Genomic DNA, 26,756 nt, shown 5'->3' with positions numbered 1-26,756 from the left:
CACCCAGGCGCCCAATAACCTATTTGTTTAATGAATGAATATTACCAATATTGCTACCTTTTCTCTAGAATTTTGAATATATACATATAATTCTGCGTCAAATCCTTTTTGAAAAGAGGTATACTATTATAAAAGTAGACATGCTGATTTTATATGTGAAGCATATTGAATTCTTCAAATAAAGTGCTTGGGGTTCCTTATATGTATAATGTTTCTACCTCTGCTTCTACTGTTTCTGTTGCCTAGAGAACATGTGGCCTGGCCGCTTTTTTGCCTCCTTTATTGTTTGAATATCTACTCAGATTTCAAGTATGATGCCTCTGAAACTTCTCGACATTTCCCCGTCTTAATGAAATCCCTATTCTGCGTCCACTGCATCATGTTCTAGATCTCCCCCACCCCCCGGCATTTATAGTACTGGTTTCTGTATAGGTTTGTCTTCCTTTTCTAGTCTGAGCCTCTGTTGTAGAGATGGTTTCTCATTTGTCTTGATGAATCCAGGGTATAGCATGGTACTGTATATGTAATAGGCACCACTAGTAGTTTTTTGTGTTTTTTTGTTTGTTTGTTTGTTTTTAAAGATGAATGGGTCGGGGCACTTGTGGCTCAGTCAGTTGAACTTCTGACTCTTGCCTTCAGCTTGGGTTGTTATCTTGGGATTGTAGGATTGAATCGTGTATCAGGCTCCACACTCCACAGGGAGTCTGCTGGAGATTATCTCCCTCTGCTCCTCCCCCATCTCTTTCTCTAAACTAAATAAATCTTAAAAAAAAAAAAAAAAAAAAAAAGAATGGATGGGTTAAATGCTAATTTGGGGTGGGAAGAGATTTTATTTGTGTTCTATTTGATTTTGTTATTTTCAACCAGTAGAACATGAATGTGGTTCTATAATCTCTATTTTTTATTTTGAGGCAATAGTGATTCCAATAAGCATATCTTATTTCTATGAATCTTCTGTGAAGATTTTCTTTAAATATCAAAGGAAAAGCATTTCGTTTTATGTGTTACTGCTTATAAAATAAATTTAGCCTTAGCTCTGGAGATTTGTCAAAGGAGGTAAACATTATAGAATTGTACCTAATGTAAATCAGATGTTCAGTAGACATGTGTGTGGTAAATACACCGTAAATAGAACTATTCACTTTATGATTTAATTTTTTCTTTTCTCATTTTAGCATTTATGACATTAACAGAGGACAGGACTATGTCGAGAATTCTGGGGGTATACTTGGTGAAAATGAATTAAGACCACCCTCCCAGCTACATTCTCTCTTAGAGAAGACCGAGCCAGGGTTCATATCAGAAAAGAGTGGGTATTAAACTAAATGCTATGAGTTATTACTAATGAATTCAAGTAGAGCAGTACAATTTTAAAATTTTTAATTTAGATCATGTAAAATGAAAGGACATTTAAAAAAAATTTACAATTTCCAGTGACTACAAATTTCACTGATCCAAAATTAATAGGGGATTAAATTTTCAAATTCCATCAGAAAAGGTTCAGGGGAAATTGTCACATTTCCCTATTTGTATTTCTTTGAAATTATGATTCATTTTACTTGATTTTGAGTTGAGATATTTTAAATACTAGAAGTAATACATACTGTGTAAGAAAAACCTAAATTATAGTAATATATATAAGGTAAAATGTTTGAGTTCACCTTTATCCACTTCTATTTGAATAACCTTTGGTTTAGACACCATTAACAATTTGGTTTCCCATCTTTCTGGATCTTTTTCTGTAAATTTTCAAACACATAATTTTCTTTTTTTTTTTTAAACCAAAATGACATTATATGATGTGTGTTATTTACTCGGTGGTAGAGTAGATATCTTTATATGTCAAAGTATATAGATTCACTTGGTATTTATGTAGTAGTTGTAAGGTGTTTCCTTATTGATGTCAGTTTGGGTTATCCCAAGTGTTTTTGCTCTTATAGATGCCAGTGCGTGGAGTAGCCTTGTCCGTTATCTCCTGTGTACTCATGCTAGTATTCCTAAGGAATAGATTCCCAGAAATGGAAAGGTTATTAGGTACACACATTTAAGTTTTTGTTAGGTCTTCCAAGTTGTGCTGTAAAAAGGTTGTATTTACCTTCAACTGGCAATCCCTCAATGTCTTAAAAATAAAGGCAATACATTCTGGGATTAAATGATTAAGGAATGGGCTCTCTAACAACTATAAAAGGACCTACTTAGACTAGGCCAAATATGTAGGCATCGGCAGTGTTAATGGAGGTGGGTTGCAGTCTGTCTGTAGGAAAAAATAATAAGGGCCTATAATGGCAGATACTGTTGGGTTCTGAGTGTTTCTGTCTTTGATGAGTGCTACTGTATAATGTACAAATAGGAGAAATGGTCATGAAAGTCCCAGGGAGAGGTAGAAGTGGCTAATTTTTGTTAGAATTATTGGGACACCTAAGTTGTTGGCATTAGTTCATCTCATTATTTTCTTTCAGACCAGGTGCTTAGATAATGGAAAACACATACATGTGCCATAGCATCAGAGATCAGTTTATAATTTTCTAATCCCTCTTACTTATTAGAAGTTAAGTAGAGAAACAAGTGCCCCAAAGCAGACATTCCATAGCACTGATGGATTTTGAGAAAGGGGAGATTATCTCAGGGCACTTTGAACAGAATCCAGCTTATGTCAAGCTGGACTTAACTTTTAAAGACTGAATCCACAAACAGCGGAGAAATATGCCCAAAGCTAGGTGTTAAAGGAAAGAATATTAACTCAGTTTCTAGAAGTATTGTTATTGAACTTGAATTTTCCCTACTTGTTCTCTCTTGGTCACTTAAGCTCTAAGGGACACTCTTACACTTTACAGACAGGTACTTTTCAAGTTGTTTTAGTATTTCTCTGTAGAATAGCCCCCTCCTCATTCTCTTAATATTCTGACAATCTTGAATGTCTAAGTGAAGCACGTGTATTGCTCAACAAAAATGCAGCCGCCCATTAATTTAGTGCCCATACTCTTCTGTATACTAGTTTGACTCTTAAATGATTGTGTAAGAAGAGATAATATCTTGATAAAATGTTCACCTATCTGCTTAGTTACATAGCAGGAAACTTGTGCTTTCTAGGGTGTAACTGACATCATTCTATTACGAAATCGTGAAAGAGTCCAGATTTACCGTGGATTTCTATCAGTTTTCGCTTTGGACATGCTTTTCCTTCTGCTAACTGTAAAATGGTTACTTGTATAAATAACTTCTGTTTGGAGAAAGCTGACCTAAAGGGGAAGCATTTTTAACTATCAGTAGTTTTAGGAATAAAAATGTGTTAGCACAAAATCATTTCCTATGTTTATTTTAGGCTGTCATCTCTGGTCATTGCTTTATGAGAACAGTATTCCTCATACTGGTCAATAAAATGTTCTCTGACCACATGTATTTGGCAGACACAGTGTTAGATGGGCTGTTTTTGTTTGCTTTTCAGAGTACATTGTTTTTCATTTATTACTGTGCATTGGCCATCAAAAATGTGGATGTATGTCGTATTTGGTACTTCCAGAAGTTAAAACCTGTGTCTTCGTATTAACATCGTGTGGAATTTAAGAGTTGATAGCCATAGAATGGTCATTTCCAAAGCTCTGACAACTTCTATCTTTCTCTGTAAGCAACCTATTTCTCAAATATTGAGCCTCAGAGTTTACTTAGATTTTTAAATATTATTTTGACTTTTTACAAATATTAAATACAAGGTTTCCCATATTAGGGTTTTTAGAGGACTCCTGACTTGCATTTGGGCCAGTGGTGCAGCTTATTTTAAAGATGGAGTCATAAGTGCATAGTCCTCCTACTTTGTTTTAAGCCAATGTAGCTGAAGAAGGTAATGCAGCTAAAAAGGCATCATTTTAATTATCCTGCCTATTGTTTTGCTATTTGAACCTCTTTAGAATATCCGTATTTTTAATAGCATTCATATACTGATTTTGAAGGAAAAAGTGAAACTGAGAAAAAAAAATCTATATGGATCAGATGTAGGAACTTCAGGATATTCTTAAATGTTTCGTCCTCTTTTCTTTCCTTCCTTGCTACTTAAGTCTTTGACTTTTGATACTAGGCAGTTTATTAAAGCATGTTTAAATTACTTGGATAGTTGAAGTGTTAGGACAGTTTCGTCCAAATTAACTTCACTGAAATGTTTGTTTTCATTTCTGTGATAGTTTAGTTTTTTACTGTTGTTCATAAGTTAATTTTAATTAAAATGCTTTTCTTTCCTTTAGCTTTTGAACTTTAATGTAATTGGCAGAGTTTTGGTAAAAGCAGGAAGCCATGTTAATTTATTTATTTATTTATATTAGATCACCAAAACTTCCAGTGCTTGTATATTATTAGTCCATACTCTTTATTATTTATAAATAGTTTGTTACCTCACTGTCTTGACCTGGTTAAAGAGCATAGAGAAGACACAAATATAAGGGGGTAGCCAAATCAGATTTAAATATTACAAGAATTCATTAGGCTCAAGTCTTGCTAAATAAAAACTTATAAAACAAAAGGCACAAAGCCTCAATCAAGAGAATCATTGGGTCAAGTCAGTAATTCTCAAATAGGGAACATGCCTCTCAGGAGGGTCATGTCAGAATTTCTGGGATAGCACGTGGGTAGGGTTTGAAAAAAGCACTTTCTAAAAGTAATAAAGTTTTATTTTTGTGAAATGAAAAGAAGTAATGATTTCATAATATAACCCATACAAGGTAAAGTCTAACAGATGTGTCTAGGCCATGAGGAAGCCCCAAAGACAGAAGAATTTCTAATGTGTTTGAGTGTTGAGTATGCAGTAGTAGGCCCCTTAAAAGAAAACCTAACGGGCTTACTTGGGGGATTTGATATGAAGACAGGAAGGGTAAGTTTATCAAAATGTGGCATTAGTGTAGACGAGGAACATTGTTTTGATTTGCTGACCACTACCTTGATGCTGCCGTGTTTGATCTGCTTGTCCCCACTGTGGTTACAACACACGCCTTTCAACCAAAAGCCCCAAGGCATCTGGCAGGGTTTATTTTACTCCTGTATTGAAAGTGATTCACCCTCAGTAACTCACCTCCCGTAGATCATGTTCTTCACGTGAGAGGTCTTTTAAGATAGTACATGTAATGGAGCCCAAACACAATGTGTCTGAGTTTTACAGGAAGGAAATAGATGAAGTATTTAGTGATATTTAGTATGCCGGTTTTAACCCCATCCTTTGGTTATCTTAAACAGTTGCATTATTTTTGTTTGTGTTTTACAGTTTTTGAGACAGTGTCCTTGAGTTCAGACTCTCTCTTCCAGAGGGCAGTTTCAATTCTTCATACTTCTTACTTGGACTCTGCATCTGAGCATGGTTTTCAGTACAGTCAAGTGACTTTGGTGAAAAATGACATTTTCTTAAATGAGGTGAGGTGCTTGGTACACACTGTGTCTGTGTGTTAGTTTTATTTTAGTTCTAAAGAAATAGACCCATCATTTTTGGTATAAAAGCCTAGCTAATTCTTCTCAGCTGTCACTTTCAGATGAGATGAGAAATCCTTGGAAGGTAATTAAGAATATATTCTAGGGAATAGAAGAAAAATAAGTTTTGGTAGTCCTTTAACAGGAGGAATTCAGATGATGCATTTTTAAAAATTAATTTGCAAGGCAAAATAATGTTTATAGCATTTGATTATTCTCTCTTTTATACAGTACAAAACTTTCTACCAAGAAAAAAAAGCAAGTAATTATACTCAGGAAGAACTTCAAGAGACTTACGGGTTTCTTCTGTTTGAAACTGAAAATCAGGTAAGGGAATTGGGTCACAGAACATTAATTTTGTGATATTAATATGCAAAATTAATGATCTCATTAAACTTAAATATTGGCATTTCACTTCTCTAAGATTTATAAAATTACCAGTTCTCCAGTCTTTTTTGTTGCTGAGTCTGGTGGCAGTGGGAATGATTGTGACAGCTAGTCCTGAAAGTGATTGGATTCCTGCGCCTTTTCACAGGCCCTCTGTAGTTTCATTGTAAATACATTTGTCACCTCAGGGTGAGATTTGAATTAATGCGGATTTCCTAAGTATTGGTAATGCCTTTTAATGGAGTAAATGATATTTCTTCATTCTGGATCATTGTTCACGTAGATCCTTTGTTTCTTGTAGAGGTTTTTCAAGTTTCAGCTACATGGTTTTTGGGGATAAGGTGAAAACTTCCAGCAGTTGCCTTACTTGAAATTGGAGCTTCTGTACTGTTGCTTGTACCCAGATTGTGAGAGAAGGAAACTACTGGGTGGACCGTGTCCCCAAAGATGTATGTGGCTTGCTAGGTGCAGTTTTAATAATACCATAATTTATAATTCACTTAAATAACTTAATATTTTGATTGAGTTCATGATTTTTAAAGAGCAAGGGTAGACTTGCTTACAGAATACTTAACGTTAGCATATAACATAAGGATTATATAGTAATACCAGAAGAGTTCATTTATTTAATCATCTACTTACAAATAAAATACATTATGGATTCATACTAAAAAAGGCACTAGTGGATAAGACATTCTCAAATTTAGTGATTCCAAAGCTATAATCGAGATCTTCAAGAGAGGGAGCTTGTTTAATTAGGTTTTGCTGATGACGCTTTTGTTAAATGATTAAAATTACGTGAACTATTAACCAAACACAGTTCCCTCACACAAGCTTGCTTTGTGCCATACATAGATACTGTGTACAGATTCTGTATTTATTGGAAAGCTCGTAGATCATAGTGTTATTTCATTGTCTCTCCTAAGACTGACATGATAACCAAAGTACTGTCTTTTATTTAAAGGCAAAGTCAGTATGTCAGCGCGGACTCTGTGTGGGCTGCAGTACTGTTACCACGCTTGGTGACCCAGCCAAAGGTAAGTCTGAGCGGAAAAGAGAATCTCTTCTTTCACGAGGTGAAGTGAGGTTTGGTTCGTTTCATAGGATACTTACATTAAAAGCCAGTTTCATTAGTGATAAATCGTAATCTTTAGAATCAGTGCTTTAAACATAGAAATGAGCTTCAAGTCTAAGACCTAAGATTTTCCAGTAGGAGTACCTGATCAGAACTTTTTCTTAAAGGTTGGTTGGCCTAGAAGAGATACTAAAAATAGCTTTCGGTACCAAGAGACTAGTGCGGTCATCCCGGGCTAATGAGGACGTCTTCTGAGCTATCATAATGGCAGCAGGAATAGAGAATCGATGGAACTGGCCAGACTTGGCAACTGTGGAATGTGAGGAGTGAGAGAAGGAATAATCAGGTATAAGCCTGTCAGCTCACTCTGCGGTGATGTTGTCGGTGGAGAAGAGACACCGAAGGAAGCTGAGGCAGTAGACGGGAAAGGTGATCACCGTTAAGAATGTGGATTAGCACTAAATTTCTTTGAGCTTCAAGTTCCTCATCTGTGAAATAGATAAAACTGTCTTTGAGATCTGCTGGGAGGGTCATGGGAGGCTACGGGAAGCACTTAGCTCCCGGTAAATGGACGCTACTACTTCCATGAATTAAATTTGAGAAATAGTGGATTTTCCTAGGTCTTCTGGGAGATACCCTGCTGATGGTTTAAAAAGGAAAAAAGCTGGAAAAAAGGATTAGAACTGGAGATGGAGGCAAAGCGGCAGGACTAGGTGTTGGTTGAAGCCAAAGGTCCTGTTGTGTGAGACAGTATTGAAGGGAAAGAACAGGACTGTGGGTGGGTGTGGGACCTGGGGGCCAGGGGGTAGGGAGAAAATCCCGTGGAGGAAGAACTGGGGAGGAGCACGGGTATTTAGCACGGTTGGGTGCTACCAGTGTGGAGGTCAGGAGTGGCTTGCTTCCTGCTGACTTTTTCACAGCTCTGTTGAGATAGAATTCACGCAGCCTGTAATTCACTCATTTCAAGTATACAGGTCAGCTTTTCTTAATGTATTCATAGAGCAGTGCTACTTTTAGCACAGACTCTTTTCGTCCCCGAAAAAGAAGTCTGTGCCTGTTCGCACTGACAAGCCATTCCCCGCCACGACTGGCCGAGGCAGTCGCTCACCTGCTCTCCAGCACCCCGGGTCCGCCTCATTCAGACGTTCCGCATGAACGGACTCCTCCGTGATGCTCTGTGACTCCTTTTCCCGGTTCAGTGTGTTCAGGGCTCATCCACGCTGCAGTTCGTATCCGTACTTCATCTGCCCTTTGGCTGGGTGATATTCCGTTGTGTGGTTTTACCACGTTTTCTTTATTCTTTCAGTGCTCGAGGGACCTGTGGTGGTTTGCACTTCTTGGCCATCAGGGAGGCGCAGCTGTGTGCCTTCGTGTACAGGCTTTTGTGGAGACGTGTGTTTTGCTGTCTTTGAGGTCTAGACGCAGCAGTGGGATTGCTGGGTTTTGGGGTCACTTTGTGTGACACAAAAATGCTTTAAAACTTACATTCACGTCTTCCAAAGGCCGTGACGGGGAATACGTTCATAACCCTGATAACATCTTCCATAAAACCTTCTCTTATCCCTACTCTTTTTCATTGAAACATAACTAACATAACTAACGCATAAGACATAACTAATGCAGGAAGAGAGGATGGTGTAGTGTACCGATCCCCTAGGTTTGACTTATCTGGTTTGCATTATTCCTCCATTTGGCTAACAAAATATTGTTGTTAAAGAATGGGAAAGTAAATTACAAGTAAATACTTTAGCTTTCATCTCTAAAACATAAGGCCCTTGTTCTACATGACTCTAATCCCTGATTATATGGTTGATGTTTAAGAGGCTGGCTTCAGTGGGGTGCCGGAGTAGAAACCGAATTATTCCTAACAAATACATGTACCGTTATTTCTTCTTAACCACGTTCCGGGGTGGGTAAGAAAATAGCACTGCTGCCCATGTGTATTTTATTTTATTTTATTTTATTTTTTTAAAAGATTTTATTTATTTATTTGACAGAGATCACAAGTAGACAGAGAGGCAGGCAGAGAGAGAGGAGAAAGCAGGCTCCGTGCGAGCAGAGAGCCTGATGTGGGACTCGATCGCAGGACCCTGAGATCATGACGTGAGCCGAAGGCAGCAGCTTAACCCACTGAGCCACCCAGGCGCCCCTGCCCATGTGTATTTTATAGTTTGGGGCTCAAATAGAAATGGTTAGTTCTGTGTATCATAGTAATATTTTACGAATGTAGTGTCTTATAGCTTTAAAAGTTTATGGATCTTTTAAATCTTCCTGAGGACCCTGTAGCTTAGGTGTCCAAGCCTCCTTGCCCCGCAACCAGGTTACCTGCTTCTCAGTCGCATGGTTATTAGTAGGAAGTGAATGACTTGGTGCCGGAACCCAAGCTTCGGACCACAAGTTCATTGATCTCTCCAGGATATCCAAGTGCTCTCGCTGGTGTCTCGCCGGTGTCTCGTATTTCGAGAGCTGCCTCAGTTTAGGAATCTCTGTGGGATGTGTTCTTCCCTCGCCATTCCCCTGCTGCTGCCCCCTGGGGACCCTCCTCTTCTGTCTCAGCTCTGACAGTAGCTTCCCAGTTGGCCTTGCTTCTAGCCTCTCTCCCGCCTTGAGACTCCAGTGTCCTGGAAGCGGCAGTCTGGCAGTCTGCCCTGAAAACGCCTGCGGGTCTCTGCTGCCGTCGGGGCGAGGTCTTCCCTGAAGAGCCAGTCCCGCAAAGATGATCACCGCTCAGTTCCACGCTTCCCCTTCAGCCTCAGTTTCCTGTACTTTCTCCCCGCCTCCCCACACTGCGGCCTGCCCTCCTGCATAGTTGATAATCGGTTACGCTTCCATACTTTGCTCACTGTTCTCTGAGAACTTCGTTCCTCTGTTTCAAGAGCTCCTTTTCTAAGGAGATATAATGCTTATTTCCATTTCTTTGTGTCCTCGGCTACGTGTGTCTGACAGATAGTTAAGTACCGACTACATGCTGGGCTGCGGCGGGCTGCAGTGGAGGATAGAACAAATGTGATTATCGCCTGAACTGGAAATTCACAGACTAGCGGCATACGCTGCTGCAAGGCAGGACCTTGTTCTCTTTACTTCGGTGGCACTGCTGCCCAGCACAACCTGCCAGGTAGCAGACCTTAGCGCTAATTATTAAAGAAGAGTACTTGTAAGAGATTCTTTGCAAAAAATAGCTTGAGAATCGGAGTGCTATAGTTAGGACTTTTCGTCGAATGATTGCCTTAAAAAAAAAAAAATCAAAACTTAGAATTTACCAAGAATTGTGATACTTGTATCCCTTTTTAGTTATTGTACCCAGCTAGAGCATTGGTTGTCCGTCAGATAACATCCTGTCTTGTCTTAGCTCTAATGTTTCCATACCTTTAGAATATCTTGAACAGTTTTTAAAAGGTAAGCAGTTTCAAAACAATTTACTGTTGACTTTTCTTTGTCTTCTGTGTTGTCTTGTTTAGTTAAAGGTAGCCCTACGTGTGAAATGTACTTGCGTAAACAGTCCTTTTAAAGTGTGAATTAATCTTTATTTTATACTTTTATAGGTGTGTATATTTCCAAATACTCAGACTATCTTCATGCAAGACCATGGTATCATGGGAAGTCTGGTTATGTTGTAATTTTTAACCTAATTAAGGTAAAGCCCAAATGCGCTTCTATGTAATTTTTCTATTAAAAACTAAAGGTTATCAGTCTGTGATAATGTTCTTTGCAGATCATTTGCATCATAGTCACCAGAGACAGCTATAAATTCAGAAAAGATAACTGCTGTTCTTGCTTTCCTTTAAAGATAAAGCTTTTTTGTTCGTTTGATAGATGATCTATGAATATGTCTTTAAAAACCAAAACAGCTTTCAAAATAATACATAAGGTAATCAGTAAAAAGCATTCCTCTCATCCTGGCCCACAGTGGTCACTTTTTTAAATGTTAAATAGCATAAGTTGCAACCTGTAAAAACAATGTGATTACAGTTACAAGAGGAATTTAGAAAGGAACTTTTCCTTTTCTGGTTTAAATTGTTGATGTAAGAGAACCTTATTTCCTTTATCCCTACAGCATCCAGACCTGTTCCCAGTTTTATGTGGTGTCTATAACTGCTGATCTCAGAAATTCTTAAATACCCTCAAATAGTTTAGTATGAGTGAATCACAAAATTTAATAGTTTTTACTCAACTAGTTGCTAGGAAAACTCTGACCCTAGAGAGTGGTGCGCTTTGTGACAACATACTCTTTGGTCTCATTTTGTTTTTTGCTTCATTTTTAGTTTTCTTACTGTCCTGAGTTCTCTGATTATAAACCAATACTACTGATGTGTTTTTTTGTATGTGAACTGTTCACATTCTAAAGTTTGTCCCCGAGAACCGGAGGGACGGTGGGATCACACTGGCGGGGGATCCCTGCTCCTGCTCCCTCTGCCCTCCCGCAGGGGCGAGTGGAGTAGATGGGCTGCAGCTCCCACAATCCTCGTTCGCTGTCGTGCCTCTGTCACTTGGGCTTCGTGCTGGGATCCTTGCCCTGTAACCCCTGTCTGGTGGCTGCTGCTGGTCAGTTTTTACCTATATGCTCTCAGTTCTCCTTACTTTACTGCTCAAAAGCCAGCCATGCCCGACATACCGGCCATCATAAAGTGTTGGAGAGGGTGAAGATACAGGTTGTGATTGCTCACTGAGAACTACCATTTATATTCTTTGGCTTCTTATTATTGCCCCTGGTGGTCCTGTGAATGAAGAGGCACGACCTTAACACCCCTCCACCTCCAAATTAGATTCTTCTTATAAAGATAAAAATAAAAGTTCCCTATAATTCTACCTCATTTTGGTATATATTTTGTGTATTTTCCATGTCATAGTACTCACAACAGCTTTTAAGATCACTGTATGTTATTTCATTGTATGGAAATCTTGACTGCCTTCCCCTCCTCACTCCAAAAGACACGTAACTCTTGATGAAGAGAAATCTGTAATCGGAAGAACTATCGACTGTTCAGTTATCGGGTCCGGCTAAGCACTTTACTGTATATTTGCTCCTTGCTGATATACTGGGTCCTGGCATGATAGAAATACCTTTATCTAAAAACTACAATTGGTATCTTAATACTTCAATTTGAGAACTCATCTTGTGAAATTTTAGATTTCATTTGTCACCTTTTATGTTACAGTCATCGACTAAGCTAATCTGTTCAGTTGGTGGGCTCTGTAATTTTTCTTTTACTGAAATGGTTCTCTTAAATTTGGGATGATTCATGATGTGATAAAAGCTGTGATCATTTACCTCAGAAAGATGCCCATACATACCAAATTTTTAAATGCAGTTTTAAGAGACTAACAGGTAATTAAAACTATTGTTGGCCTTAAGACAATTCTCTAAGAACCATAGTTGTTAACACAATTTGTTTGAAACACATCCACATCCTTACTTATTAGGCTGCTTTTAAATGAATCCTAGAGTAAGTTATTGCCTTTTGAAGCCATCTGATTAGTCTTAATATTTTTATTCTAGGGAAGAGTCAAGTTTGTGTCTGAGAATTATACCACTAACTATACTAGCCCATCTTCTGGCTATGATTGCCACGTGGCTGCAAATACTAACAAGGTTTCTCACAAGACGAGTCATTTTCGCGCATTTGAACTGAGTCAGGTATAGTCACCTGGGAATAAATTATTCTCAAGTTACATTTCTGAATCTAATGTATTAAATGTCAGGACTGGGTGGAGTTGAGAGAGAAACTTGGTGCCTACAGTTTTCCACAGTGCTACTCTGATAATCCGTATTTCTTTTCTTTCAGTATTACCTCTATGAAGTTTCAGGCAGCTCTGTTATTGAGCGACCCAGGCAGGTCTGTCCTTATATTATTGTAGCTTTCCAGTACAGGGAGCCTAAAAGGATGGCAGCATCAGCCCATAAAAGCATGTAAGTAATTATGCACATACTTTGTTTTACTGGATCTGTTCTGTTTGCTCTTATAAACATGCCTTTCCTTTTTCCCTAGATTTGAACTCAGTGAAAATGGTAAGACATTGTTTAATTGGTTCTTTTATGTTTTTTAAGTAAGTGTTTTGCTCATAAATAATCAGTTTCTTTCTTCCTCATGTCTTAAAGCTCTGTCCTCTTCGTGGCAAGGCAAATTAATTGTTCAAGGCTGTCTACTGTGTGATATAACTCTTTGGTCCTCTGACGGTACAGCTATTCCAACACAACTGTAAGTATTGAGTCCGTGTCCTTTACTGTTTTATTTTTGGTTTTGTTTTGTTTTTTTTTTTTAATTCTCATTTTGAAGTCTTGTTTGTCGGTACTGGTGTGAAACAAAGCGATGGTACTTGATTTTTAATTAGAGTGCTTTGGGGTTGATGTATAGAGCACAGGAAACTTATATTCAGGTCCAAATTCTGACCTTGGCTTTGAAATAGTTAGTTTTGTAATCTATTAATCTATTTTGTAATCTGTTAATCTTTGACAAGTCACTTTGGAAGTTTTAGTGTCTTAATCCACTCATGAGAATATGACCTCACAGACAGAACTGAATTGTTGCTAGATGTTTGACTTTCCCAAGACACAGACTGGATTTGCCTGGATAGCAGATGCAGCGGTTAGGCCCTATTATTGGCTCTTTATTAAGAGTTGCAGGAGCTGATTTTCCTAGACCACTATTAAGTAGGGTAGCTATTACATATATTTGCATTTTACTGACTTATGTGCTTCTGGGGCACTGTGGAGGGCATCTTATGAAATGTTTTTATTTAGTCTATTCTTAGTTTGCACCCGAAACTATTGAACGATATACCTGTTTTGTTGAAATACAAGCTGAAAACAGTTGTGCTATCAGAATTTATTTTCTTTCTGTTGACTGACCTGTTTTAAGAGGGAGGATTGAAGATTATTATAATCCAGAGAGTAAAGTAAGAATTCTGTGAATAGGGGTCCCAGGGTGGCTCATATGGCTGACCGATTCTTGATTTTGGCTCAGGTCATGATGTCAGAGCTGTAAGATCGAGCCCGGCATTGGACTCCGTGCTGTGCTTGGAGCCTGCTTAAGATTCTCTCCCTCTCCCTCCGACCGTGACTCCCACTCTCCACCCCCTGCACCAGCACACGCTCTCCCTCAAAACAAAGCAAAACAAACAACCAAATTCTGTAAATAAATAAATGGGAGAGCTGGGAAAGTTCATTGTCACTGCGGAGTACAGCTAATGAGTATAGGGAGAAGTGGCTAGAACCATTAACTAAATGGTTGACATTGCCAGCAGTGGAATAAATGTCCTGTGTTTCCTAGCTATGCATCGAGAATGACACAGTGTCACTTAGGTGGTATTCCTGCCAATCTAATCAGCAGGAAACATCAGACATACCCAGATTGAGAGACATTCTGCAAAATACACGGTCTATTCTTCAGAAATACTAAGGTCATTAAAGATAAAGATCAAGAGACTGTCCAGATTGAAGGTGATTAAAAAGACCTAACTACATGCAGTGTGTAATCCTGGACTGGATGGTAAAACAGAGGAAAATTCGTTTTCTTTTGTTATAAAGCCCCTTAGTGAGATAGGTGGCAAAATTTGAATTAGGTCTATAAGTTAATTAATGGAACCTTATCATTATTAATTTCTTGATTTGGTTAATTGTTCTGTGGTTACATAAGCAAATGTCCTTTTTTAAAGACACAGAGACATAGTTAGGGAGCAAGGGAGGGCATTTATAAGTCTACAAGTATTTGAAAATGAGTTTTCAAAGAAAAGTCAGGGAAGTGGTACAAAAGTCTGGATGTGGTTCATTCAGTGGTACGGCATGGTAAGCAGCTCACTATTGTCAAAAGTTGTTAACTCTTACATAGTGTAATTATTTGAAAATTCTCATTCTAGTATGCGTAATTCTGATTCATCTAGATATTTTGTTAATCTCAAAAATACACGCATTCAAAAAATGCAAACATATTTGAAGACTATGATCTGTGGGGTCATATATTTGAAAATGTATAATACTTATAAATATTCACATTTGATTCAGATTTTATCAATTTAAGGACTTTCTTGTTATGATATTTTTGTTTGCATTTATATTAGAAAATAAAAAATTGTGAAGCTGTGGTTTAAATGTTTATTAAATTGCATGGTATTGTTTTGTTTTAGACCACACGAACTAGATTTTAAGTATGTAATGAAAGTGTCATCTTTGAAGAAAAAACTACCAGAAGCTGCCTTTAGAAAACAGAATTACCTGGAGCAAAAAGGTCTGTTCAGATGTAATGATACACTGTACACCCTGGGCTTTGTTCAGTTTTTTTCCTAGGTCACGTGTACATGCATACACACTCCGTTGTGGTTTTAAGTGATCTTAAGGTCTAAGTGATTTGCAGAAGGGCCTTTCATTAGAGTTGTAGGGTTGCCGTGATTTAGTTCCTTGGAGGCTAACTAGAAACCAAAAGGTAGTTTCATCTAAGGTGGCAGAGACTAGCTTTACTAAAGGACCCTGAGGGAGTTCAGCAGAGAAATGCTTAAAACAGTTGGAAACTCATAACAAAGCCTTTGAAGAAGAACAGAAGTTTTCTGGTGATGGTGTTTTTTTATTTATGTACTTCTAACTGAAGAAAAAAAGCAGAAAACATGCAAAGGAAATTTCCTGGTCATTTAGATTAATTCATGGAACATTGATGTTTATCTTATTTATATAGTATATATCTGTCTTGTTAATTGCTACAGTAGAGTCCATGTTACTGAAAGCACTGTTTCATATACTTGACACAGTAACTTCTTATTGAGGAGTTTTGTAACAAAGACCATTGAATGTTAAATATTTTTTAAGGAGTATTTCTAGTTCTTTCATCTTTTTAACATATAAAATGAAAATCTTCATTATTAAAAAAGCATAATAGCATTTTAAAGTAAGAAATGTTCCATTTTTCTGATTCGCTCCGTAGTCTGTTGCCGAGATTTGTGCTTCAGGACGTATGAGGTGGAGCTGGTGAACAAACGCGGGGGAGAAGTAGATAAACTAACAGAGTACATCAAAAATAAGCAATTGGTAAGAATCGCCGATTTAAAATGTAATTATTATTTTTTCCTTGAATGAAGAAATTGCTATCTCATTATTCATTGACTATGCCTGGAGTGACTTATTTTAGTTTGCTGAAAGGATTTTCATCATTCAGTATGTGACATATTCTTAACAGTTATTGTCCAATATTTCCATCCGTCTTTGTGTGTCAGTTTACTTTTGTGTCTCGCTGGTCAGTTTGTACTCCTGATTTTAAGAATAAGAGGACAGTTTTCCCCAAATCCTTTGTTGTTGTTGTTGTTTTATGACAGAAGAATTGAGTAGATCCCTGGCGTTTCTGAATTAATTAAAGGACCACTTGTGAGATGCTTCTTTAAAAGTGACCTGTGTTGATCTATAGGTATGTAAGGAAAAAAGAGAAATCAAACGCTGGTGCTCCCACCATTTCCCTATTGTAGAAAGTAACATGCTAGTGAGACGTATGTAACAATCTGGAGACTTCTATCCCTTTTGTGAACCAGGGCTTCTCAGTGTGGGGAATGAGTAGATGCTGACCTTTTATGGGTGCGACCTCAGCGTCCCAGGGAAGATAGTGTGAGTGTGGGATGGTGATCTAAACATGTGTGCCCGTTAGTGGCAGGCTGGACTGTCCCCGGAGTAGATAGCAAGAAATCAGAAGTGACAATAAGACCCGTGGACAAGCTGTGAAGATAAAGGGTCTTGGGCCACTTGGAGTTACTTGTGAGGGTGAGTCAAGCTGGCTTAAACAGTAACAGGACTGAAGAGGCTTCTTTTCAGTTCTAGGTGGTAAGGCCAGTTCAAGCACAGTTTGCTCAGGCCTCTGGGTTTCACCTCCCCCTGCTCTTATGCTAGTTTGTCCCGCGGCTGCTGCCCGGGGCCACATGCTTCCTCTGCGTCCGGAGATGCACTGGAGCCGCCCCCCCCCTTCACTCCAGTTTCATTAGGCCGGTGTGTGTCATCTGCATGTCCCTCGTCCAGTAGTTGACAGGGAGTGGGGTGCCCTGACTTGCGCAGGGCATCCGAGCCCACCTGCCAACACGGGGTCCGGGGTCGGTCCTGCGGATCTGTGGTGCTGCCCCTCAGCACAGAGGAACCGGTGGGCACGGCCGATGCTGAGCGGGTGGCCGTTGAGTGTCTGCCAGGGGACGGAGGCTGTGTTGTTCTGCAGTAGCACAGTCTGTTTTCTGATTGGAAATTAAACGGAAGGGAGTCCCGGGATGTTTTCAGAACATTTATGAAGTGACTTTCTTAGTGCGGATGATATCCAGAGTAGCAGCGACCTGATGCACACATCACAGCGCAGTCCCATCAGGTCCTTCCTCCTCAGTGTCTATGCTTTTTCTTCTTCTTCTTTTTTTTTTTTTTTTTTTTAATATTTTTTAAGTTTTTATTTTAATTTCAGTTGGTTAACATACAGTGTAATATTAGTTTTAGGGGTACAATATAGTGACTCAGCCCTTCCATACAACACCCGGTGCTCGTCACCACAGGTGCGCTCCCTCATCCCCGTCACCGATTTCCCCTCCCCCCACCACACCCAGCAGTGTGTTCTCTAGCGTTGAGAGTCCGGTTCTTGTCTTGTTTTGTTTCTGTCTCTTTCCCCTTTGCTTACTTGTTTTGTTTCTTAAATTCCACACGTTGGGTGAGATCATTAGGTGTTTGTCTTTCTCTGACTGACTTCACTTAGCATTATAGTCTCTAGCTCCCATGCTTTTTTTCTTGCCTCATCACTGTATGAATAATTTTTACATATCTGGCCCCCACCTAGACATTGAGCTTCTTAAGGGCAGTTATCATATCTTAAGTATCTGTATATAGAGGGTAAGCAATAGATGCCCTTTAAATAAAGTGTATGTGGGCTTGTACCTGGAACACTGACCTTCAAGAATGGTACAGACCAAGGCCTCTTTTTAACAGGGTGTTAAGGACATGTATGGCTGTATTTTTCTGTGTGTAAATAGAAGAGTCCAGTAGATACATAAAAGATTGTATGATTTCTCCCCACAAAGGTTAAAATAGGAACTTTAGCCCTTACAGTACATATTCTGAGAGACGAATAAGATACATAATTCTGTTTTATTTGCACATTTCATCTGTATCCCAAAACTAAAATGCAGAACAATGTAGAGCTAACTCCCTTATCACTTTTTACAGCAGTAGAAAATGAAGCCAGAAGTATACCTGCAATTTACTAGATACCAAAGCTCTGTGTATATATAACTACTGGTGTATTTATTCAGTAATTCTTTCTTTAGCCCCTTCTGTGCATCAGAAGCACAGATACAAACACAGTCCCTACCATCAAAGAATGTGTAAGACTGGAGGAAACAAAACAGAAAATGTCAGGTGTCCAGGGACTATCACAGAAGCCTATGAAGTGATTATTCCTGTGGATGTAATCATCAGAAGTCTTTTTTTTTCATACTTTGTTATTGAGTAATGTGTTGATTCCCCATATTTGTAGGCTTTATGACCTATCAAATTTTGAAAAAGAATGTTTTCTCACTGTATTCTGAAAAAACAAAATGGTGTAATTTGTTTAGGTTTCTTTTTTAACTGAAAAATTACTATATGAATATTGGATTTTCTCTTTGTTACGGACATACTTTTGAGATGGTGATGAATGGAAAAGCTGTTATCTTTATGATTTGCAATGGCAGATTTTAGGTAACTTCCCCACTATCTGGGGGAAAATTCCCAGAGTTACTGGAAACATGAAAATTTCAGGATTTTTTTTTCCTTGAATCCCTGAAGACTGTCGTAGAGGGAAACAAGAAGAATTTATTTTTATCTGCATCTCGTGTTGCCACAGGACCTAATTATGTTATTTTCTTCTCTTAACGATGCAGTAGAAAGAATTATTTTATTGGATGGCGTCTTCCAGTCTTGAGTTCCAGGATTCTGGGATATTTTTTGTGTAAACGTGAGCTTAAATTGCTAATCTCAGGTCTGAGTCACCTTGAATTTGTTGTGGCTGAAGGTAACAGATTGACTATTTGGACAGCAGGATGAAATGTCAAGCATCTTAATGAAAAACCTGAAGTGTCGTTTCTAATTGATTTGTTACAGAGTTGAACACTGTGCTAAAACCAGCCTTGATGTTCCGGTTCTTATATGTAGGTCTCACAGGGCCAAGATTATTTGAGCAGTGAGGAATTTGCAATTTCTGTTACTGGGGACAAAATTTCTCCTGATTCTTACAAACACTAACATTTCAAGAATTGTTTTGTAGAGTGTGGTAGAGGGAGAAGGAGAGAGGGACTGAACCTTTTTCACCTTTTTTTTTTTTTCCCCAATGTTTAAGGCAATCATCAAATGCTTAGAAGATTCGGGGCTTTTTATCTTATTTACTTCGTCAGCCTTAATACCAGAAACAAGTAAGGACAACTTTTTTGAAAACATTTTCAGTATGTTCATTTTTGTTTTATAAGATCAGCAGCCTAACTTTCTTATGATGTTCATTCTGTGTAGATTTCAGAGACGAGCAGATGGGTCTGCGTGGGTTACATTTATCCCATCCGTCCCTTCCAGCAGGTAAGAACACTCGCGGTCTGGGGGATGTTTTTCAGTCTTCATCGTGACTCTTTAGCACCACTTGGCCCTGCTGTTTGCTGCTCTGAGCCGCGCTCCTTTCCCCTCCCGGGCTGATCCCTCTTTCTCCTCTGCACACCCGGTCTTTCCTCTGAGCTTTACATGCCCAAACTCAGGTGCCTGTTGACACGTTCGCTTAGATGTCGCGGGTGATCCTCAAATTCAGCACGCCCTGAGTGGATCTCCCTGCGAGTTAGCAGCACAGACACAGCTCCCTCTGTCCAGACGCCTCCTCTCCCTCCCCTTCGTCAGCTGAATTGAGCCCTATGGGACCACAGATGGGCTCATGGGGCCAAAAAAACGTTACTCCTACAGTGTATAAATAGGTGTAACTGCGGTATTGAAATTTCAGAGGGCAGTCAGGAAACCCAAGTCTGAAAGGGCTCTGCGGCAGGGGGAGATAAGGACTAAAATCAGAGAAGCACCCCTTGAGCCTGTTACTCTGTCTGTCAGGCCCCCTTAATATTGCACTCTTGCTTCCTGCCACCACTCTTCCCTCAGTGCGACCTCCAGGCTTATCAGTAGTATCATTTCAGTGTATCTTTGTATAATTATTTAATGCTTGCCTTTCTTGTAGTTTACTGTATCCCTATCACCTACTGGTGCCAGGCAGCTGAAAAATAGCAAATGTCGGGGCCCTTTTGACTCAGTTGGAAGTGCAGAGGACTCTTGATCTCAGGGTTGTGAGTTCAAGCCCCGTGTTAGGTGTAGGGTACTGAAAAAAAAGTAAATAAGCTTAAAAAAAAAACCATGTTTGCTGAACAAATAAGTGAAAGTAAATGAGTCACTTCTTTTTGTCCTATGAGGATATTTCCTTCCTATTTTATAATCGCACTGTGTATCTTTTATTTGTTTATTTATTTATTTATTTGACAGAGAGATCACAAGTAGGCAGACAGAGATTTTATTTATTTATTTGACAGAGAGATCACAAGTAGGCAGAGAGGCAGGGGGTTGGCGATGCGGGGGGAAGCAGGCTCCCCACTGAGCAGAGAGCCCAATGTGGGGCTCGATCCCTGGACCCTGAGATCATGACCTGAGCTGAAGGCAGAGGCTTAGCCCACTGAGCCACCCAGGTGCCCCACATTGTATATCTTTAAACACAAAGTTCTATATAGCATTTATAAAGCTACAACCAATACAAAAATGTTTTTAAAGTTGATTTGTTAGAAATTGTGTTCAGTTACTCAAAGCAGAGAACTGTACCATCCTGGGCATCAGTTTGGACGAAGACCAACATTACCAGGTATAAGAACACAACAGTAGTAGCTCTGCGCCGTTCTCAAGCTGTGTCTGCCGTCATTCCAGGGCTGGCTGGCTCAGTGCCTCTGACAACAGGTCTGCGCATAAGGGCTGTGCAGAGCAGACGGACTGAGACCTGGCTTTGCCCACGGTCAGACAGCAGACTCCTGAGCTGCCTTCCAGCTCCGATCCCGCACTGTGCCCTGTCGCCTGCGAGAGCTTGGACTTCATCCTTATTTTTATTTTATCTATTTGCTTATTTATTTTTGAAGATTTTATTTATTTATTAGACAGAGATCACAAGTAGGCAAAGAGGCAGGCAGAGAGAGAGGAGGAAGCAGGCTCCCTGCAGAGCAGAGAGCCCGATGCACGGCTCGATCCCAGGACCCTGGAATCATGACCCGAGCTGAAGGCAGAGGCTTAACCCACTGAACCACCCAGGCGCCCCCAACCTTATTTTTAAACATACTTCCAGCCAAATGAGGAACACTGGTCCCCACGCCACCAGCAGTGGCGCAGCACAGGGCTCCTGACGGTGCACAGTGGCTGCACTGCTCTGCTCACATTCTCCTCTGTGGTCCTTGAGATACGTGGGAGCATTCAGAGGTTCAAAGATTTTTTATTGATTTATTTGACAGAGACACAGCGAGAGAGGGAACACAAGCAGGGGGGAGTTGCAGAGGGAGAGGGAGAAGCAGGCTCCCCGCTGACCAGGGAGCCTGATGCAGGGCTTGATTCCAGGACCTCAGCATCATGACCCAAGCTGAAAGCAGATGCTCAAAGACTGAGTCACCCAGGCGGCCCCTGTGGTGGGTTTTTGTTGTTGTTGTTTTTGTTTTTTTTAAGATTTTATTTATTTATTTGACAGAGAGAATTCACAAGCAGGCAGAGAGAGGAGGAAGCAGACTCCCCGCTGAGCAGAGAGCCCGATGCGGGGCTCGATGATCCCAGGACCCTGAGAGCATGACCTGAGCTGAAGGCAGAGGCTTAACCCACTGAGCCACCCAGGCGCCCCAATCCTGTGGTGGTTTTAAATGCACACTTTGCCTAGCAGACTTTAAAAGTTCCTTTTCGTAGATTTGTCAAGTTTATTACAGATTACTTTGTTTCCTTCTTGAAATAATGAAGTTGTCTAGAAAAATACTACTTGACTTTGAACTGTCAGCTCCATGTAAGAACTTTTTTATGTTTCCTTCACTTGTTACTTTTTAAATGATGAACTACTCAAAGAAAGGGGTTTTTATTTTAATGTCTAGCTACATTTTCCTGTTTATTCTTATTTGCTCTTCTTTTCCTTTTCATAATACAGGCTCAAGGTCAAGTGTATTCAGCTAGGACTAACTTGGTGTTTCTTAATTTTGCAGTTACTTTTTCTTTAAAAAGAGTGGCATGACTCAGTTAACTAACACGAGGCCTTTGTTGCCTTAAGATTTTTTTTTCCTTAAGATTTTATTTATTTGGTGGGGTGCCTTGGTGGCTCAGTGGATTAAGCCGCTGCCTTCGGCTCAGGTCATGATCTCAGTGTCCTGGGATCGAGCCCCGCATCGGGCTCTTTGCTCAGCGGGAGCCTGCTTCTCTCTCTCTCTCTGCCTGACTCTCCGCCTACTTGTGATCTCTCTCTCTGTCAAATAAATAAATAAAATCTTTAAAAAAAAAAAAAAAAGATTTTATTTATTTGGGGCACCTAGGTGGCTCAGTGGGTTAAGCCTCTGCCTTCAGCTCAGGTCATGATCTCAGGGTCCTGGGATAGAGCCCCACATTGGGCTCTCTGCTCATCAGGGAGCCTGCTTCCCCCTCTTTCTCTGCCTGCCTCTCTACCTACTTGTGATTTCTCTGTCAAATAAATAAATACAATTAAAAAAAAAAGATTTTATTTATTTGACAGAGACAAAGAGCACAGTAGGCAGAGCAGCAGGCAGAGGGAGGGGGAGAAGCAGGTACCCTTGCTCAGCAGGGAGCCAGTGCTGGACTCAATCCCAGAACCCTGGGATCATGACCTGAGCTGAAGGCATAAGCTTAACTGAGTGAGCCACCAAGGCACCCCATCTCTGGTTTTTGTTTTTGGTTTTTAATCTAAGAGTTACTGATGTCTTCTTACCTTTTCTAGGACTTGATGAGCCACTTCCCCAGTGATCTGACCTTTTCCCTTTTTCCCCCCTCTTACTGTTTATTTTCCTTTAGGTTATTGATTTGCTGAAAAAGTAACATTTCAGTCAGAGTGAGCCAAGGAAAGAGAGTGGAACACAAGACTAGTCAGTTTAGTTAACTTATTTTTTTAAAAATGCTTATTTCATTTTAATGCCAGTAGTAACCATGATATTTTGGGGTTACTTAAAGATTTTATTTTCTGTAGGTCAGTAAGTTTGCATTGTAACTTTTTAAAAAGAATTTGAAGTAAGCTAAATAGGTAGGACCGATTTTAAAAGCAGGAAATGAGCATTGGAATGGCCCCCGAGCTCATGCTAGCCTCCTGGTCAGATGAAATGGAGCTGCCTTCCTCAGTCTAACCCAGTGGTCGCACTGGAATCAGTCATTTTTGATTCGCGAGCATGCGTGCGTGTGTGAGAGTGATTTCATGTAAATAGATACATATATTCATTAAATGTACCCATAGGTCTTCTGTTAATTGTCAGTTAAGTTCCCATCTGAAACACTACCATATTTAACCATCCCATAGTCTTGTAAACTAAAGCATCTTCTTCCTGCATGCTTTTATAAAATTGGGGGAAAAAAAAAAGATAAAACTTGAGGCTTGAATATATGTGTATATGTTCTAGGGCTGAAAGAATTGAAAGGTGAAGATGACATCTCATCGAAGGTGACACCTATTATACCTGCCCTTAATTGTGCCCTGCTAGAAGCAAAGAAGTCATTTACTGAAGAAGGAGTCTGTCCAAACACATTAATAAAGCATAGTTTCCAAGAACTGTGCAAGGCAGACAAAGGCCCTGCGTTGACTGCTGCTTCCCAAGATGGAATTCAAGAGACTACATTCTTTGGCCAACTGTCCAATGGCTTTGACTTGGCTCCTCCAGCAGAAAAGTGCCCTTTGCAGTCTTTAACTCAGTTGAAGTCTTATTTTTCAGATCCCAGTGGGTACGTTTTGGAAGTGTCTGCTGCGTTAGATTTCTTGGCAGAGCGTCCTCAGTCCCCTTGCATCTCAGATGGAGTTTGTGATGCCGGGTTCTCTTTAGTTGTGACTCCAGATCCTGAACTTCTGGACTCCGAGGTGGAAGTAAGAAAAGAAACTGAAACCAAAAAAAACCCTGAAGAAATGTCTAAAGCCAGGCGGGGATCTCTGGTTCCGTTAAGTGCAGCATCCAACCTGAGAGTTCAGCCTAAGAGAAAGGCAAGCACGCCGCCCTCTGTGCCGAGCAAAAGGGTGCACTTGTGCCGTCCCTTCCCCAAAAGAAATCCCGCCGGAGCGAGCAAGGGTTCGAGCTCTCCAACAACTCTCAAGTTAGTTAAAGGACCGTTGCTTCCGAAAAGAAAAAGAGGTCAGTACGGTTTCTGTGGGCTATGAAATGAGCATGAGTAGTAGCTATGGTGCTCTCAGCACGGGCTGTCTGATGGCGCGCCCCCAGCTGGGCAGTAGCGGGTAGAAGTTTGGTGGAAACACCAGCATTTCTCTCTGGGGGATTTGTGTACTTGAGTAGCACCGATCTAGATGGCAGATGAAGATCAAGAAAAACTGTTAGATACCTTGAAAGCGCCCTCACCGAAGGCTCGTGTTTCATTTGTGAAGTGGTTCCAGCCTTCACTCCCTGGTTTCCACTGCATTCTAGGCTGTGGCGGCTCCGTGTCCGAGCTGTCCTGGGAAGAGGGCTAGCGGCGGAAGGAGAGGGTCTTCACAGACCAGGCTCCTCGAGCGCGGCGGGACGTCAGAACCGGAAGTTGGCGCTTGTGTCAAGAGGGAAATTGCATGCTGGACTCTCCAAACCTAAAGCAGCCTGGGGCAGGATATCCTGTCCTTAGTGTGTTGTGTATCAGACTTTTAAAAATAGTCAGCTGGATCCTGCCATAGACCTATTGAAACAGGCCTAGAGACCTGTATGTTGACACAGTCCTACAAGTGGCTTGTTCCCCGCGTCAGTCGGGCAAGAACCAGCGTCTAGAGCCACTTAGTGTCTAGTCAGATGTGCCGAGGCAAACAGCGCAGCAAACCACGTGATTCTGGCTCAGAGTTGTCTTAGTTCTGTGCAGTATAGTTTGCTTAAAAGCAGGGAACCACATGCTTCGTGGCCCCTTACAGAAGGGGTCAACCCACTGTGGCACCGGCCCCCCAAGTGTTTACCTGTTGTCTCTGGCCACTGCACACCTGCTGGCACACACGAGCAGCTGTGACTGAGACCAAAGCTGAAAGTGCGTGCTGGCGGCCCTCCGCACAGAAGGCGTGCTAACTGGACGCATAATGTTTGGGTTTAGAAATGTTGGTGACTAAAGAGGAAAACATCAGAGCTATCTAAATCCTCAGGATTCTAGATAATCCAGGCTGTGCCCTGCGGTTTAACAGTTATTTCTGGCTTACTGTAGCTTGAGAGATGAGGCGTGTGTGTGCACTCGCACACGTGTGTGAGGACGACGGCAGGCACGGCGGCATAAAGCAGTGACTCGGACTGTACAGCTGCTCCGAGTGCGCGCCCGGCCGCCGTGCTGGGTTTCTGCGGCGCACGAACCAGTTTCCTCCGAGCTGCCAGATAGTCTGTCACCAGCATACATGTTGTCACTGTCTCTCTAGTGTTTTTAATTTCATCCCTGTAAGAAGTGTTTTATGTCATACAGTCTAGTGCATGCAAATACGTACATGATTCACTGAAAAAAATTTCAAAGAACATTCACCCCAATCTAGCATTTTCTCTTCTGTTTCATTTAAGAAAGGATTCTGGTTGCAACCCATTAAACTTATTTTACAGTCCACCAATGAATTTGTCCCTGCAAGTTTGAGAAACATGGCGTTGACTGATGTAAATGGTCCTGTAGGGTCACCTCGTGCCGTGTTTCTCTTTCCCGCCCAGACCTGGGTTGTGTGCGGTCTTCCCGCCTGTGGAGCTGCTGGGTGCCTCCGCTAGCGCTCGGCCCTCTCATCCTGTTTTCTTTCTCTTCTCAATTTATTCTCAACTGTTTCCCTACTTGATTTATATTTTGCCTTTTTTGTGCTAAAATTTTTAGAAAATAGCTGGAGTAGAATGAGAAGTCTTGAAAATGAAACACATGTTGCTTTTTTACTTGTAATAGTTGAGTAGGGAGGACAGGAACTGGACCCGGGGAAGTGTACCACATTAAAAATGTGTGAGCTTTTTTTTTTTTTTTTTCTTTTTAAAAAAACACTCCTTTCTCAGTTTCCAAAGGAATGAAATGAAATTGGTCTCTTTTTTCTACATTTCACTAACAGTCATCACACCTTACTAAACTAGTATCATGTTCCCTTTTCTCAATTAGAAATACAGTTGATCCTTGAACAACATGGACTTCAGGGGCACCAATCGACCTCCCATGCAGTGGAAAGATCTCTATAGCTTTTGTGTCCCCAAACTTAATTCCTGTTGACCAGGAGCTCACTGATAATACAAGTCACTGGTTGACATGTACTCTGTATGTCTTATATATTATACATGGTATTCTTAAAATTATGTAAACTGGAAAAAAGAAAGTGCTATAAGAAAATTATAAGACGGGTTGCCCCTGGGATGGCTCAGCCAGTGAAACATCCAACTCAGGTGGTGATCTCAGGGTCCAGAGATCAAGCCCCGCTCAGCGGGAGTCCGCTTGAGATTCTCTCTCTCCTTCCTCTGCGCCACGCCCCCTCGCTCTCACTTGCACTCTCTCTGTCTCTCAAATAAATAAATAAAATCTTCAAAAAAAAAAATCATAAGGGGGGGGCGCCTGGATGGTGCAGTCGATTAAGCACGTGACCCTTGATTTTGGCTCAGGTCATGATCGTGGCCATGGGATTGAGCCCCACGATGGGCTCTGCATTTAGTGTGGAGTTTGCGTGAGACTCTCTCCGTT

General features: G+C 40.6%; 1 protein-coding gene across 8 annotated transcripts in view; it reads left to right on the top strand.

Moving 5' to 3' along the window:
* The window catches only part of TASOR2 (transcription activation suppressor family member 2), a 76,855-nt gene that overhangs the window by 24,075 nt on the left and 26,024 nt on the right, over nucleotides 1–26,756 (top strand). For 4 of the 8 annotated variants that reach the window (XM_032349838.1, XM_032349843.1, XM_032349836.1 and 1 more), the window contains exons 2-15: nucleotides 1,176–1,309; nucleotides 5,246–5,391; nucleotides 5,677–5,772; nucleotides 6,797–6,869; nucleotides 10,450–10,541; nucleotides 12,405–12,542; nucleotides 12,691–12,815; nucleotides 12,895–12,914; nucleotides 13,005–13,104; nucleotides 15,029–15,129; nucleotides 15,817–15,920; nucleotides 19,219–19,291; nucleotides 19,386–19,448; nucleotides 23,525–24,244. In XM_032349838.1, the coding sequence (XP_032205729.1) occupies nucleotides 1,176–1,309; nucleotides 5,246–5,391; nucleotides 5,677–5,772; nucleotides 6,797–6,869; nucleotides 10,450–10,541; nucleotides 12,405–12,542; nucleotides 12,691–12,815; nucleotides 12,895–12,914; nucleotides 13,005–13,104; nucleotides 15,029–15,129; nucleotides 15,817–15,920; nucleotides 19,219–19,291; nucleotides 19,386–19,448; nucleotides 23,525–24,244 (1,985 nt within the window). Of the gene's footprint in view, nucleotides 1–1,175; nucleotides 1,310–5,245; nucleotides 5,392–5,676; nucleotides 5,773–6,796; nucleotides 6,870–7,231; nucleotides 7,337–10,449; nucleotides 10,542–12,404; nucleotides 12,543–12,690; nucleotides 12,816–12,894; nucleotides 12,915–13,004; nucleotides 13,105–15,028; nucleotides 15,130–15,816; nucleotides 15,921–19,218; nucleotides 19,292–19,385; nucleotides 19,449–23,524; nucleotides 24,245–26,756 lie in introns of those variants that run through there. The other 4 variants (XM_032349839.1, XM_032349840.1, XM_032349841.1 and 1 more) reach the window with 3 other exon arrangements.

The sequence above is a fragment of the Mustela erminea genome, chromosome 6, assembly GCF_009829155.1.
Source record: "Mustela erminea isolate mMusErm1 chromosome 6, mMusErm1.Pri, whole genome shotgun sequence".
In the NCBI taxonomy this organism is placed as follows: domain Eukaryota; kingdom Metazoa; phylum Chordata; class Mammalia; order Carnivora; family Mustelidae; genus Mustela; species Mustela erminea.
This window is presented reverse-complemented; position numbering and strand designations above follow the sequence as displayed.